The 16,295-nt window shown below is 60.8% G+C and overlaps 1 protein-coding gene across 13 annotated transcripts in view; it reads right to left on the reverse strand.

Annotated features, from left to right (window-relative positions):
• Nucleotides 1-1,263: 1,263 nt before the first annotated feature.
• Nucleotides 1,264-16,295, reverse strand: part of CBFA2T3 (CBFA2/RUNX1 partner transcriptional co-repressor 3) — a 98,148-nt gene continuing 83,116 nt past the window's right edge. For all 13 annotated transcript variants that reach the window (XM_035281602.3, XM_035281601.3, XM_078357987.1 and 10 more), the window contains 7 exons: nt 13,944-14,125; nt 13,079-13,302; nt 11,116-11,201; nt 7,998-8,196; nt 7,432-7,500; nt 5,508-5,698; nt 1,264-3,439 (listed from right to left, as the gene is read on the reverse strand). In XM_035281602.3, coding sequence (XP_035137493.1) covers nt 3,140-3,439; nt 5,508-5,698; nt 7,432-7,500; nt 7,998-8,196; nt 11,116-11,201; nt 13,079-13,302; nt 13,944-14,125 — 1,251 coding nt within the window. In that variant the 3' untranslated portion in view covers nt 1,264-3,139. The remainder of the gene's footprint in view (nt 3,440-5,507; nt 5,699-7,431; nt 7,501-7,997; nt 8,197-11,115; nt 11,202-13,078; nt 13,303-13,943; nt 14,126-16,295) is intronic.

A 16,295-nucleotide genomic window follows, 5' to 3' on the forward strand; every position in this document is an offset into this window, starting at 1 on the left:
GGCCTCGGGGCTGGAGCCCTTCACTGCATGGCTGCCCTGTCTGGGTTGTGGCTCGGGATGGCAGAGATAGCTGCCATTTAGTCTGGGTTTGGGAAAGAAGCTCGGAAGAGCGTTTGGCTTGCTGTGGTCCAGGCAGGGAGCAGCAGTCTGTGAGTTTGTGGAGGTGGCAGCCGGGCAGGGGGCTGAGATGGGACAGTTCTCCCCAGTGCAGGTGTAGTCCTTGCTCTGACCCTCTGTCCAGACCCCACACTCCCTGGCGAGAGAGGCAGATGCAGCCTGAAGGCTGGAACCATGGGCACAGGTGTTCACGGCCGCCAGGGGACCACTCCTAATGCAAAATCGCTGCCGTCCCCATCCCCTCTCCAAAGCTACAGATTCTATTTGGCTTGAGGACTGACCCCTTCCCAGAGCTACGGTGGGAAGGCCTGTCCCACCCTTAGCCTTGTGGTCTGGCTCCTGAAGGCCACTGGCCTGATGCAGCCAGCTGGTGAGCACGCCACTGTCCCTGGTACACTTGTGTGCCCCCAAAGAAGGACCCAGGGAGGGGAGGGAAAAAGGAGGATTTCGCCCACAAGGCAAACTGGCACATCTCCTCCACAGCCTGCCCCAGGGACCTGAGTCATCAGGGAAGCTGCCCATGGGTCCCCATGCCCGGGGCTCGGCACCCTACAAAGACCACCCGTTCACCCACACAGCCTTAGACCACACAACCTTAGAGGGCCTGACTCCGTTTACCCCCAGGACAGAGCCTACTTCTGTCCCCTGGAGCCCCTGATCACCACACCACACCCAACTGCACCAGTGCGGGAGAGTCCCAGGACGCCCACCTCTGAGGGAGGCAGGGTGCATCCGATGCCGCCCCTGAGTGAGTTCGGCGCTGGAGAATGACAGCCAGGGAGGGAGAAGAGGCTGCTACTCTTCCGCCTCTTAACCGAGAGCCCAAATCCCAGACCAGTCCTTGCTTCTGTGACACCCGCAAAGCAGACCTCTGGGAGCTTGAGGGGACTGTCACTGGGGTCTGGAGGTGCTACCAGGACCGGGGCACTGTCTGGAGGACAGAATCAACCTATCTCAACTTTCAGAATGAGGTTTCTGTTGTCAGGCTTGGTTCCAGACGTCACCTGGCTGGTGGTGACCCGACGGGAGCCTTCCTTACGATGCTCAAGGCAAGAATTGTTACAGCCACGCAAGACCCAGCAGCAGACACACCACTCCTCCCCACGGGGCGCAGTTCAGATTCCTTTGAAAATCTATTTCCTACACTTTGCAAACTCCCAGTTTCTCTTTATTTGGCAAACATCTCTTCTGTATTTTCATCATGAATATCATTTGGACCTCTGCAAAGACTATATACATTCACATTAACGTACACCCTCGGCTTCGGGCCTCTCGGGCCATCCGCACCCCGTTCAGTAGCTGGGTCACTCCCGTATTGCACTGAGTTCCTGGAACTGCTTAGAGACACGCGCAGAGACTCCAGGCCGTGGGCCGCGCCTGCTGTCTGTCCTTGTACTCGGTGCAAGTGTGAATTTCCTTATCCCTATACTTACTCCTTGAAATTGCTGGGGGAGATGAGAGGAGAGGCGGGAGGGTGGGCAGGGCTGGCGTGTGGGAGGGAGAGAGTCTGACAGAAACGGCACCGAGACGCATCCCAGGGCCGAGGCGGATGCATCTGAGGGGCGGCTGGCAGGAGCGCCAGGGCTGTGTCCACAGTCAGGGTCTATCCTGGGAGGAGGCGGAGGGCTGCTTTTGTTTGTAGTTTTTTTGTTTTGTTTTTCTGCAAAAGTTTGGAAGAAAGGGGAGTAGCTGCAGAGAGACATGGGTTGGGGCGATGGGGCCGGGACACGGCGGAGGCGCGGAGAGGAGAGGTAGAGGAGGAAGGGCTGGCCGAGAAGAGGCGTCTTCGGGAGCCCTGCTGTCTCCGCATGCCGGAAAAGCAGTCAACAACCCAAGGGACTGTCACAGTTTTGTTTCAGAATTATGCTCTCTCTGGGAAGAAAATGTTAGCACTTTTTTTTCACAAGTGGAAAAAGGAAATATGAAAAGTCACAGGGGGCATGAGGACAAACAGCGTGTCCTTCCCGACATGCCCGGAGACACTGGCCGCAGCGCCCACGCACGGATTGTGCACCCGCGGCGGACGTACCGACGCCTACTCGGAAGGAAACAGAAGTCGCTTCTCACTGGGCGCAAACCCTCCACATCCCAATACCCCGACACCCCACAAACCAACCCGAAACAGAAAAGACCCACATCCAGGCAAACCCAAGAGCAAGGGAGACAGTGGAAGTACTCTGGCAGCTACAGACAGAGTTTGGATTTTGATTTCTTGTGTTCACGTTTTTGGGTCTCCTTTGGAGCAGAGGTGTGTCCGGTGTCCTTGGCTGGCTAGCTGGCAAGGTAGTTCACAAGTATGCTTCCTTTGCTTTTATAAAAAACTTTTTGGATTTTTACTTAAAGCCAAAGAGTTTAACATTACACGGAAAAAAAAATCTGAAACCAGTAACGCTCCTTGAGTCAGAAACTGAAATCCTTCCTTCCGTCTTCCAGGATCTGCCTCAGGCCCCTGGGGGAGGGGCCCAGCCGGCTCGCTATAAAAATCACAGTTTTCTTTCTCCCTTTTCAATGAGGAGAGGGAGAACCCCCATAGTTTTCTTTGTCCATTTCTGACTAGCTCTTTTGCCAACAAACAAACCCCCCCAAAATGCTTTGCTGAAACTGTAAGCCACCAATTAGAATTTGTCATTGAAGAGAAAGTGTGTGATAGTCACAGAGAGAGAGGGCAGAGGATAGAGAAGACGGTGCGGGGAGAGGAAGAGAAAGAGACAGGCAGGCAGGGCCATCGCTCCTGTGGCACCACTCTGCCATCTAAAGCTCATTGAGGCTTCTGAGGATGCTTGAGGAGAGAGGCTGCCAGGAGGTCTGTGCGTGGAATCATCAGGTAGCTGAGGCAGGTGCACTGAATGCGGTTCTGTTGGTTCTGTCTTCTTTTGGAGAGGCGTGGTAGCAGCACTGACTCTAATTGGTCGGCTCCCTGGGGCGGGCAGGGCGCAGCATCTGGCGGGCCGGGCATCTGGAGGGCCCAGAGCTGGGTGGTGTTGGCAGGGTACCGTGTCCAGCAGGTCGGGGTCCAGTCGGGTCAGCGGGGCACGGAGTCCAGCGGGCCAGGCAGGCTGGGGGAGCCGGGTCGAGAAGGCCCCGCAGAGCTGGCTTCACTGGGGCTGGCAGCACCCATGGACAGGGAGGGGCCCAGGCCGTTGGCGGTGTCAGGCGGTCCGGGCACCGGGTCGGCCACCACGGCCGCAGGGCCCTGCAGACTCTGACCGCACACGTGGTGGTGCTTCTCCCAGTCCCGATGCTGGCAGAAGGACCCGCAGTAGCGCGCTGCATTGCAGCCGCTGCACGTCTCGCTGGCCTTCCGCCCACAGTTCCAGCAGCTCTGCGTGGGGGCAGAGGGGCCCATCAGGGCTGGGTCAGGTCACACAAATCCCCAGCACAGGCCCCAACCAAGCCACTCAGACCCAGCCATGTCTCACTAGGTGAGAAGAGAGAAGCTCCTAAGCCCACAGCCCTCAGGCCGCTCCCCAGACACAGCCACTCACCGGGCCATCTGGGGGGACAGTGTAGACTCACGCTCCAGCCCACCCAGACAGGTGTGCACTGTGCTGACTGGACCACGGCCCCTGCCTCACCTCTAGGAAGCCCTCCTGAGCTCACCAGGAAACTGAAGGGCACGGCCGTGGCCCCCGAAGAACTGAGGCTACTGAGACCTCACCGTCCATCTCTGCTGCACACCACCAGCGCCCCAACCCCTGCTGCATGACCCCTCTGACCCCTCCCCCACCTCTGCCCCCACCTGTCTCCCTCCCCTCCCCCACCTCTGCCCCCACCTGTCTCCCTCCTCACCTCTGCCCCATTCCTGCCTCTGCTGCATACCCTGCCTGTGCCCCCCACCCACCATCTCTGCTGCACACCCCCCTCTGACACCCCCACCTCTGGTATACCCCACCACTTCTGCCCCCACCCTGTGGTGGGCTCTGCTCCCTTCCTGTAGAGTGAGCTGTGCCCCAGGTATGGCTGTGAACACAGGGGGTCGGGGAAGCCACACGAAGCCTGAGCATGTTTCTTCTTGGGGCCCAGCTGGAGCTCTCACACAGACGGTTGGGCTGTGGGACAGGAAGCCCAAACCTGCCCCAGGGGAGAAGCCCAGGTCCCTGTTTGGGCTCCAAAGCCTCTGGTACCACCTCCAACACCACCCTGCCCTCACTGCCACAGCCACTGCAGCCCCCTGCAGACCCTGCACCTCCGGGCACGGTCCCCGCCCCTGGCCCTGGTCCCTGCCGGTCCCTCTGCTGGGCCTGCTGCCCTGATGCCCACATAGCCAGCTTCATCCTCTGCCCTGATGCCAGCTTAATTCCTCCTGGCCTCTGCTCAGGTGTCCCCGGCCATGAGGCCTCCACAACCCGTTCCCCACACACCTCCCCCTCCTGAAACTACACGCCTCACTTCTGCGTGTTGTTTCTTTCTCTCTGTACCCACTCAAGTGCCAGCTCTGTGAGAGTTTTCCCTGTTCTGTTCTAGCTTCTTCCCAGCTGAGAGCATGTGTAGAAAGGGCTGGTGCAGAGACGCCTGAATTGATGTGCTCCATCTCCTCCCACTGCAGGGCTGGCCCAGGCACAGACACACACAGGGGCTTTGGACAGAGAACTGCTGTCTCAAGGGATACTCCCGGGGCTCCCCTGGAAAGGGTCCCTTGCTCTCCCCTCTTCCTGGACTAGGTGGAAAAGAGTCACAGAGGGTCCTCTGCTCCCACCCCCTCCCAGATGCAGAGGCACAAGCAGGGTGACTCTCAGGCCTGCCGTGGGCACCAGGAGGAAGCTGGGTGCTTCAGAGGCCATGTGGGGCCCTCACAGCTCTCCTGGATCCTGCTGCTCTCACAGGGGTTTCAGGCCAGGCACGGTGGCCTTCGCCTGTCATCCCAGCACTTTGGAAGGCTGAGACAGGTGGATCACCTGAGGTCAGGAGTTTGAGAGAAACCTGGCCAACATGGCAAAACCTCATTTCTACCAAAAATACAAAAATTAGCCGGGCGTGGTGGTGGGTGCCTATAGTTCCAGCTGCTCGGGAGGCTGAGGCAAGAGAATCACTTGAACCCCAGAGGCGGAGGTTGTGAGCCAAGATCACGCCACTGCACTCCAGCCTGGGTGACAGAGTGGGGCTCCGTCCCTGGGCTCGAGTCCTGGCCCCACCACTTCCCAAGGTAGTGACCTCAGACAAACCGGAACCCTCCTGTGCCATCACCTTCTGCATCTATAGAAGGGGGACACCTGCAGGACCCCTCACCAGGCCATGTGGGGTCTCTGTGCTGATAAGCACCTCGTGGGAAGGGATGGTGTGTGTGCCGATGCTATGGAGGCGCAGAATGCTCATGCGGGTGGCACGGGGGTGGCATGGGGTGCACAGGAGCTGAGGCAGGGGCGGGTGCCAGCTTGGCCGGGTAGCCCTACCTCGCTGGAGTCCTCCTGCTGGTTGACCACCGTCAGCGCGTCCTCGGAGGCCTGCCGCTTGGCCTCGGCCAGGGCCCGCTCCATCTTGGCGCGCTCCGTGGTGATGAGCTCGTGTGCTTTGCGCTCTGCATCCGACACGGCTTTCTGCAGCTCTGACATGGCCTGGCGCTTCACCTCATTCACCGCCTCTTCTGCAAGGGACACGGGCAGGGATGGCGGTCACATGGGCCATACCAGATGGGTGTCTGGGCTTCCTACGCCCACACCCTGGGGGCCGTGATCTGCGATCACCATGGGCAGCTGGACACACAGAGCATGTGGTGCACACAGGCACATGCTGATGGCTTTATGCCTGTACAGACACAACTGCATGCAGATCGTGGGCATCCCAGGCACGCCTGCGCAAGCTGGGTCCCCTGGCCAGCACACGGGAGGCTTTTCTAAGCTCATGCTCTACTGCAGCAGCTCCCCAGGCGCTGCACCCTTGCAGGGCCACGGCCAGGCCTACCCCAGAGTCTGGCGTAGCTGTGGGCATGCCTGGAGCCTGCATTCCTCACAAGAGCCGGGTGAGCGGCTGCTGCTGCTGCTCCGGGAGCCGCACCCAAAACGCTTGGACAAGTCTGCCTTCACCTCCGGCCCCACCCAGCAGCAGCAAGGAAGCCCCTCGTCCAGGGCTCTGTGCCGTCACCCCAGAGCCTGCTCTGTTTTCCTCACCACACCTGCCATCCTCTACCCTGGCTGGCTTCAGAAGACCATGCTCCCTGACCCCATTGTTTGATCCTGATCTGTGCTAAAGTGGGGCAGGTGCAGAGAGCAGCTGCACAGAGCACCGCCGCCCAGCTGGGGAGGCTGGGTTTCAACTCCACCACTGAAAGAGATCCTCGGGCCAGCTGGAGACCCTGGTACCACTGCCCAGCCCTGCCCATGCCCAGTGTCCACTCTGGACTGTGCCCTCCAATGTCGTGAATGACACCCTCTCCCTCTCCCAGGAATCTCACTAAATGGCCCCCAAGGCCTCCCAGGCCTACCTCAGTTTACCCAGATTACTGTTCCTACAGCAGGGTGAGGGACTTGACTGGGAATTGGCCACAGGGGGAGGAGTGGGATTAGCAGGGCCCCGCTGAAGGGGTCAAGACAGATCCATGAGCCTCCCTGTCCTGGTGTTTGGACACTGGGCTGCGTGGAGCTGCTAGCAGGGGCCCCCTGACTGGGCAGTGGCCAACAGACCCTGGCCTGAGATCACTGCCCAGACGTCAGCAGATGCCCTACAAGGCTCCACCATGGGGTTGGACGGAGTTGGGGCAGGCCAGGCAAGTGAGGACTCCTTCCTGCCATCCAGGCTGGGGGTCCAGACCTGTCCTCACCCACCAGCCTTGCTCCTGGCAGCCCTGGAGTCTGCAACCTTACCCCGAACTCCAGGCTGGGACCCTCCACTCCCTCCATGTCAATATTTTCCTCCCTAGTCCTCAACCCACACAATGAGCCCAGCCAAAGGCTGAACCCCACCTGGGCCCCACCTCCTCTACTGGCCCCTCTGGCTGTCCACAGACCCTGCTCCGCCCCAGCCCCTCCCCCCACAGCCCTGCCCAGCACTCAGCTCCACGTCCGCCTGTGTTCTGCCCCCTTCTGCATGGACTCAGGCCCCAGGCTCCGAGTGTGTCTGCTTCCGCATGCCCCCCTGGGTGTGCAGGGCCAGGACCCACTGTATTCTGCTGGGCAGCTGCCTGTCCATTTCCGGGTAGCTGCAGGTAGCAGCCATCCCGCTCTGACTGTGAATCTACTCTGACTCCTCGGTGAGCCACAGGGCGGAAGGCATAAAACCCTGCTAGCCCAAGCCCCCAGATGGACACAGGAGCGCCTCAGCTGGGGGTGTCTGGGGCCCTGGCCTCCCACAGCACTGCTTGCCCAGGCCGTCTCCACTCACCTGCCTTCCTCCAGATGTCCTCAGGCATGTAGCCGGTGAGGGTCCTCGGCAGGAACTCCCGGGGGATGTCTGAAACAGGGGCCAGCGTCACACAGGATGAGCCACATGGCTGCCCCATGGCTGCCCGCCACACAGGATGGGCCCTCCACGACGGGGCCCTGCACACCCCAGCTGGGCCTGAATGCAGGGCAAGTGCATGTGCTTCCCTGGGGGAGGGCCCAGGTGCCCTGGTCACCGTCTGGCGCAGTCGGCAGGTGCCCAGGGCAGTGCTCGAGCATGGGGGCGTGAGAGCTGTGGCCCCTGGATTCGGCTGGGAGCCTCTCCTGGTCTCTGCATCATCGAGGGGGAGGACCCTCAGGGCCTCCCCACTCTCATCCTTTGGCCCACTGGATGCCCTGAGCTCCAGGCCTCCCAGGAGACCAAGCAGTGTGTTTGTACGAAGTGAAAAAGGTGCCTCTCATATGAACCTGTTTTGTTGCCTGGTGTCTGACGGAACTGCCTGCCTGACAGCTCTCCCAGGTGTCAGCCCCGCCAGGGGCACCCCGTGCCCCCTGCCCCCCACACACCTAGCTGAGACCCTTCAGGGCCGGCAGAGCTGCTGCGGGGCCGGGTGGTGGCGGGAGTGGGGCCCTTCTTCACGTCCTCTGCATCGCTGTAGCGCCGCACCCAGTGGTTGAGCTCCTCACGGTCAGCCTCCTGGCACCGGCGCAGCACCGTGAGTGAGCGCCGCGTCTTCTCCACCATGTCCATGATGCAGTTCAGGAGCTGGGGCGAGCAGGCAGGCAGCCTTCAGCACCTCGGGGGACCAGGGTGCAGCAGACACTCCCTGTGCTGCCCACCGGGCTAGGCCACAGACAGGAGGGGTGCCCAGCCAGCCCAACACCCATGAGGGTGGGGGGTGAAGTTCGCCTCCACTGCTTGGGAAGACGGGTCCCTGGCCTGGGACTGCCCAGCACCTGTGGGTACCAGACTCACACAGGACATGTGCTCAGATGCACGCAGGAGTTTGGTATTCTCCTTTTTAACCCACTAAGGTGGGTTCTGCCTCAGAGACCTGGCTTTCTGTTTGGGCTCCCCTTCTGTCCCGGCGACCCCTCCCGGAACAGGCTGCAGCATGGGGTGGGTGGGTTGAGAGGAGCCAGTTCAGGGGCCATCCCTGCACGTGTCCTGCCTCAAAGAGGCCCCAGAATTGCTTTTCCCCAAACTTCTTCTGAGACTCAGGATATACTCTGGGAAGAGCCAGTGAGCAGACAACAGGTAGACAGAAGGTGAGGCCCACCATGTTGGTCCTGTCAGTTTCATGAACCCTGCTCCATTTCTCACAATGCCCTGCACCAGCTTGGGCCAACAGTGGGGCGGCGGTGGTGGGGAGCTCAGGTGAGGATGTGCAGCTGGGAGGGGATGTGGCAGGCCACACAGGCAGGCACTGAGCTCAGGGGCACCCACATGGGTGTAGCTATGCAGGCATGGCTGTGTGTGGGTGTGGCTGTGTGTGTGTGTCTGTGTGTGCGTGAATATGGCTGTGTTCCTGGGTGTGGCTGTGCATGGGCATGGCTGTGTGCATGGGTGTGGCTGTGTGCATGTGTGTGGCTGTGTGCGTGTGTGGCTGTGTGCGTGAGTGCGGCTGTGTGCGTGAGTGCGGCTGTGTGCGTGAGTGCGGCTGTGTACGTGAGTGTGGCTGTGTGCCTGTGTACGTGAGTGTGGCTGTGTGCGTGAGTGTGGCTGTGTGCATGTGTGGCTGTGTGCATGTGTGGCTGTGTGCATGTGTGTGGCTGTGTGCATGAGTGTGGCTGTGTGCATGAGTGTGGCTGTGTACATGAGTGTGGCTGTGTACATGTGTGGCTGTGTGCATGAGTGCGGCTGTGTGCATGAGTGCGGCTGTGTGCATGAGTGTGGCTGTGTGCATGAGTGTGGCTGTGTGCATGTGTGGCTGTGTGCATGAGTGTGGCTGTGTGCATGTGTGGCTGTGTGCATGAGTGTGGCTGTGTGCATGAGTGTGGCTGTGTGCATGTGTGGCTGTGTGCATGTGTGGCTGTGTGCATGAGTGTGGCTGTGTGCATGAGTGTGGCTGTGTGCATGTGTGGCTGTGTACATGTGTGGCTGTGTGCATGAGTGTGGCTGTGTGCATGAGTGTGGCTGTGTGCATGAGTGTGGCTGTGTGCATGAGTGTGGCTGTGTGCATGTGTGGCTGTGTACATGTGTGGCTGTGTGCATGAGTGTGGCTGTGTGCATGAGTGTGGCTGTGTGCATGAGTGTGGCTGTGTGCATGTGTGGCTGTGTGCATGAGTGTGGCTGTGTGCTGTGTGCATGTGTGGCTGTGTACATGAGTGTGGCTGTGTGCATGAGTGTGGCTGTGTGCATGTGTGGCTGTGTGCATGAGTGTGGCTGTGTGCATGAGTGTGGCTGTGTGCTGTGTGCATGTGTGGCTGTGTACATGAGTGTGGCTGTGTGTATGAGTGTGGCTGTGTGCATGTGTGGCTGTGTGCATGAGTGTGGCTGTGTGCATGTGTGGCTGTGTGCATGTGTGTGGCTGTGTGCATGAGTGTGGCTGTGTGCATGTGTGGCTGTGTGCATGAGTGTGGCTGTGTGCATGAGTGTGGCTGTGTGCATGTGTGGCTGTGTGCGTGAGTGTGTCTGTGTCTGTGTGTGGGGGTGTGAGTGCAGCTGTGTCTGTGGGTGTGGCTGTGTTGGTAGGTGTGGCTGTGTGCATGACTGTGTCTGTCTGAGTGTGGCTCTGTGCATGAGTGTGTCTGAGTGTGGCTGTGTGCATGAGTGTGTCTGAGTGTGGCTGTGTGTGAGTGCGGCTGTGTGGGTAGGTGTGGCTGTGTGCATGAGTGTGTCTGTGTGCATGAGTGTGGCTGTGTCTGTGTGTGGGGGTGTGAGTGCAGCTGTGTCTATGGGTGTGGCTGTGTGGGTAGGTGTGGCTGTGTGCATGAGTGTGTCTGTGTCTGAGTGTGGCTGTGTGCATGAGTGTGTCTGTCTGAGTGTGGCTGTGTGCATGAGTGTGTCTGTGTCTGAGTGTGGCTGTGTGCATGAGCGTGTCTGTGAGTGTGGCTGTGTGAGTGCGGCTGTGTGGGTAGGTGTGGCTGTGTGCATGAGTGAGTGTGGCTGTGTGTGTGTGTCTGTGTCTGTGTGTGTGTGGCTGTGTGTGAGTGTGGCTGTGTGTGTGGCTGTGTGTGTGTGGCTGTGTCTGTGAGTGTGTGTGTGTGTCTGTGTGCACGGGCATGGCTGTGCATGGACACTCACATTGTTGAGGTGCTTCCACTCTTCTGCCCACTCACGCTCTGTGAGTGTGGCTGTGTGGGTAGGTGTGGCTGTGTGCATGAGTGTGAGTGTGGCTGTGTGCATGAGTGTGGGTGTGGCTGTGTGTGTGTGTGTCTGTGTCTGTGTGCATGAGTGTGAGTGTGGCTGTGTGTGTGAGTGGCTGTGTGAGTGCGGCTGTGTGGGTAGGTGTGGCTGTGTGCATGAGTGTGAGTGTGGCTGTGTGTGTGTGGCTGTGTGGGTAGGTGTGGCTGTGTGCATGAGTGTGAGTGTGGCTGTGTGTGTGTGGCTGTGTCTATGTGTGTGTCTGTGGCTGTGTGCATGAGTGTGTGTGTGGCTGTGTGTGACTGTGGCTGTGTGTGTGGCTATGTCTGTGTGTGTCTGTGGCTGTGTGCACGGCCATGGCTGTGCATGGACACTCACGTTGTTGAGGTGCTTCCACTCTTCTGCCCACTCACGCTCTGTGAGCTTGTGGTCGATCACTTCCTCCTGCCGGGACCCAGGCACCACTGCAGACGGAGGAGGTGCACACTTAGGTTCCACCCACAGCCAGATTCTGCCCTATTCTCCTGGACCCCACCCTCTACTCCCAAGCCCCACCCATGGGCTGTGCCCACTGGGGATGATGCCCAGGGTGACCAAAGGGCTGGGTGACTCAGTGCACGTGGAAGACGTCTGAGTTACTCAGCTGCCCCAGGCTCTGTGCACTCGCCTTCGAGGGAGGGTCCAGTCTCAGTCCTCTTCTGCAGCTGAGGCAACTGAGGCTGTTTAGGGGATGTGTTTGCTCAGGGCCACCAGGCAGGGAGCGTTGGTGCGGATCAAGCCTGGCTGGACTGGAGCACTGTCCTCAGCCACTGCCCACAAAAGCCCTGCTAGACCAAGCGTGGCCTGAGGGTGCCTCGGTGCCAAGTCACACACGACCTGCACCTGCCTCGGTCTGTCAAACTAATGGGAAACCTTGCTGGGAGGAGCTGGTCTGTCATTCACAGCAGCCCTCTGAGGTCACCTGCAGGTGCCTGAGACTCAGACAAAGCCATGCCGAGGCCAGGCTCTCAGACGCGCTGGCTCTGAGCACCGCCTGATCTGGGAGACGTTCTTTGCTCAGCTCAACTCTGCTCAAGGCAGCGCGTCTCAGGTCTTCCCGTCTGAAGCCCCAGGGGCCACTCCCACAGGTCACCAGAAACTGACATGCGAGTGACGCCCAGCAGCGTGGCTGCGCCCGTGGCTCCTGGAGAAAGAGGCTTCCAGCCCCCACCGTTTTTGGTATCTGGCCGTGGGCCATGCTTCTCGGGCCTGAGGCCTTCCTCTTTGGGCCCCTTTCGGCCCCTAACAATCTCCTATACCCCGAACCTGGAATGGCTCCCTGAAATTGCAGAAGAGGTGGGGAGGTGGCAGCCACAGCTCAAAGTCACCACCCTGCCCCGCCGCCTGCGAAGCCACAGCCGGCACCAACACCCCAACCAAAATAGTGGCTGACATGAGCCCGACAGCTGGTGCTTATTTTTGCATCAGCAGAAGCGGGCGGGAGTCAGCACCTGCCCCACCGGCTGCAGTGCGCCAGACGCTGTCACCTGCTGCCTGGGTCTGGCCCTGGGAGCCTTCCACAAGCTGGGGGCTGGGAGACGGACTTGGGCAGGGCAAGGCCTCTGCTGACCCTGCCACTGGGCCCCCACCGTGCCTTGGGCCTCTGTCTCAGCATGGCAGGCCTGAGGCCTTCCCGCAGCCTGTCCTGGGGAGTCCTGGGGTCCTGGGGTCCTGGGGCTGGCCCTAACCACTTCTCAGTCCTCAGCACAGAGGACGCCGGAAGGTCGGGCAGGCTGGGCTATGAGACTGTGGGTGCAGTCCATGTGTTCTCCAGGCCTCAGTCTCCTCATCTGTGGTATGGGGTTGCTGCTGCCACCCGGACGACAGGCTTGGGAATGAGTAAAGGGTAAAATGCATGGAGACTTTTTTCCCACCCCCCTGTCATAAATACTAGCCAGGCCTCAGCAGCCCTCACTGGGCCCTGTATTAACTCTCCTGGGCCACCTCTTCAAGGTGGGACTCTCATCTGACCCAAGTGATGGAGAAAACTGAGATGCAGAGAGCCACGTGACCCACCTACAGGTGCACCAAGGGTATCGACAAGCTTGGATGAGAACCACGTGGCAGCTCTACTCCAGGCCCAGGCTGCCCACCCTAGGGGTAGAGGTGGGCTCAGGGCCCAGGACAGGCCCCTCTGCAGCCAGCACCCTGCCCCGGGGGGATGGGGCCCTCCTGGACCTGAATGGTGCCAGTTGGAGGCAGGGGTCTCCTGAGTTCAGGTGCACACAGCTGCCGGTGACGCCTTGTGCCCACTTGCTCAGGTGTACATGCGTCCACGCTCCTGCCCCACTGCACTGCTTACCGAGTGGCCGCTGGCGCTCCCGCAGCTCCTGGGGATCTGGGTGGCGGTAGGGGTCTCGGAAGTGGTGGGCCACGGCCATGTCCTCCAGGCGGTAGTGTGGTGGCGGCGTGGGCTGTGCTGGCCCGTTGCTGGGGCTGTAGCGCTGGGCAGGGTTCAGGGTGCATGGCCGTTTGCTGAGGTGCTCGGGGTGCAGCGGGTCACGGTCTGACCCATTCTCTTTGGTCCTAGCCCAAAGAGCAGGCGGGGTGGGGTCAGTGGATACAGGATGAGCCGGGACGGACGTGCAGGGGGTACGGCAGACAGGCGTGGGCAGAGAGAAAGAGGACACATAAGGGTGAGACAGAGACATGGAGCATAATACCAGCCCTGGGGGGCCCAGCCCAGGGCCTGCACTATCCACCCCTCTGCCAGGGCCCAAGCCAGCCTCAGTCCCTGCTGGAGCTGCATGGATTTCTGGGGCTCAGTGGTCCAGGAGCACGACCCTGTGCTCTGGCAATGAGGAATGGGGTACACTGGCCTCCTGGGACTGGAGACCACCTGCCCCTTGGGCAGTAGCAGCACAAGCCCGTCTGTGGCAGCACAGTGGGCCCAGCCTGGGCACCTGGGGACCCCGAATCCCTGGACACTTGGAGTCCATGCCCAGAACAGAGGGAAGAGCTGGGTAGCGACTCCCATCAGCCTCCTCTCTGTCCTCCTCAGCTCTCTGGAGCATCTGAGCCTGCAGCCCACTGGGATGTCCACCTGCATAGAGGCTGGCTGGGCTGGCTGAGGTCCCAGAGGAGGCTCCTTCTCTTACCAAGAGGGGAGCAGCATGAGCTGCATGTCCACCGCACCCTCAGCCCAGATGCCCGGAGCCCATAGGTACCTGTCGGGCATCCTCCTCTTGCCGTTCTCGTTGACTTCCAGCAGCAGCTCTGAGGAGTCAACTGGGGAGGAGGCGCTGGCGTCCAGCAGGAGCTGCTCGTGCTGGGCCAGGTACTGGGCGGGTGTCTGCTTGGCCAGCCGGGCACAGTGCAGGAGCTCCCGCTGTAGCAAGGGCAGGTTTGCCTGTGGGGTGGGGAAAGAGGGTGTGGAGAGCGTGGATGGCGTGCAGGGGTGCCCAGCTCCACTTGGGTCCGAGCAGTGCCGGGGCTGGGTGACTGATGGCTCAACGTGACTTGGGCACAGTGCTGTGAGAGGGTGGGCACGGAGGCTCATGGGAGCGCCTCACCTGGGCCACACAGCCACTTAGTGCATGTGGAACTTGAGCTAGATTCACGAAGGCTCATCTCACCTGTGGGAGAGCCTCACCTGGGCCACACAGCTATGTGGGGCGTGTGAAACATGAGCCAGATCCCGGGCTCCCACTGCATGGAGCTCCCTCGCATGGCGTGGTCGGAAGAGGGCAAGAAGGAGGGTGCCACAGACAGTGGCTGCTCTTCCCACCTGCTCCCTCCTGTCCCGCCCGGCAGGCACCACAGGACCGGGCACAGCTGGATAGGTGCAGGCTCAGAGCAGGGAGGTAGCTCTGAGCCTGCAGCCGGTCACACGGGGAGCCGGGAGTGGAGCCAGGCTGGTCTGCCCGCAGTCTGTCCGCTCCAGCCCTGATGACAAACGCCACAGAGTCGGCCTCCCCTCCCCACTGGTTTCCAGCCTGGCCTGGATGGAGCGTGGAGTGGGGACTGAACTCTAGTGTTCTGTGGCCACGCTGCTCTGAGCATGTGGTACTTCCTCCAGTGACCCCCCAACCTCGATGAGGACAGGGCTGAGACCTGGCTCCACATCTGCGGGTAAGGACTCTGCAGTGTGGGACGCCCAGCACACAGGCTTCCTGTGCGGACCCTGCCTTTGACGCCTGTGTGGACCCGAGGTGCGCACCGCCCCCTCCCTGGCTCCAGGCTGGCACTGCTGGGCAGCAAGCTGGGCCCCTTGTGTGACTTCCCCACAGTCTTCCCAGAGCTGCCGCAGGAGGGCAGACAGGCTGGACGGTGAGCGCGCTGGACCCTGAGCGCGCTGGACCCTGAGCGCGCTGGACCAGGGCCCGGCAGCAGACCACTTGGGAGAGCCAGCAGTTCCAAGTATTGTAAATAAATATAATTCCCCAACTTTCTCATGCATTTCAAAGCTGCCACCACGCCTTCTCCCGCCAGCACCTCCCCTTCCCAGGAGTGCATCCACCAGGCCCTCTGGCAGTGCCGGCTGCCGGTCTGTTTTTCTCTTTGGATAGCTGAACTGGGGCCAACCAGCCATCTGTTGAGCACATTAGGAGCATGAGCTGGGAAAGGAGGTCCCGGGAGGGCTGAGAGCCAAACATCCTCCCTTCCCTCGTCAGCCTCTCCCCAGGGACCTCCCCTTGGCCAGTTCGGGAACCTGCTGGGCGCTGTTGGGAGAACATCTGGGTCTGTGGCCAGCTGGGGCCAGCTGGGAACTGGGCGGTGGGTGGAGCCATGTCCCCCAGCTTCTGGAGAGCCTGACCCTTCGGCCACATGTGGGGGGCTCAGGAAAGGGTGCAGGGGACCCGGGATTGGGCAGCACCAGTGTGTGGGCCAGAGGCCCAGCAGCCCTGAGCCAGCAGGGAATCACATCCCCAGGCCTGCAGAATGGGGTGGGGACTGTGGGAGCCTCCTGTGAAGCCTCCTTCGAGGCAGTGTCCCCACTGTGTCCCCAGGAGCCCCGGCTGCCTGGGAGGTGTCACCACTAAATGCTATGCAAACCGAGCTGGTCACAAAATGCCCTAACTCCACCGCCTAATAGAGGTGGTAACTGAGCACGCCTGAAGCTGCCCTCTGCACAGAAGGGACCTCAGGCCGGGGAACTGGTGTCTGCAATGGTGGCAGCGGTGGCCAAGGTGCTAGCTCAGCCAAAGGGCTTTCAGGGACTCCGCTGCTCTGCCAAGCGCCCAGCTAGAGCCTCCCTGACTGTAGGCTCTGGCGCCCAGGGGCTGTGGTCTCCCACAGCTCACTTAACCTCTCTGACCCTGGCCGCATCTGCAAACTAGAGCTGTGGAGACTCTGGCTGAGACCAGCCCTGGCGAGCTCCGGGTGAATTAGCCTGGTCCTCTCTGGGATTCACCAGATTCACCACCCCAGCTGGGGAAGAGAGGACCGAAGCCAGGGCGGGAGTTCCAGCCAGAGAGGCCCACCCCCGCCGGCGCCTCGGCCACAAGCCTGCGCTGCACCTTCCCACGGCCTCTCCCTCTGTCCTCACTGCTGCTACTTCGTTTTTGCCACGTCTCACA

Source organism: Callithrix jacchus, chromosome 20, assembly GCF_049354715.1.
Source record: "Callithrix jacchus isolate 240 chromosome 20, calJac240_pri, whole genome shotgun sequence".
Classification (NCBI taxonomy): domain Eukaryota; kingdom Metazoa; phylum Chordata; class Mammalia; order Primates; family Cebidae; genus Callithrix; species Callithrix jacchus.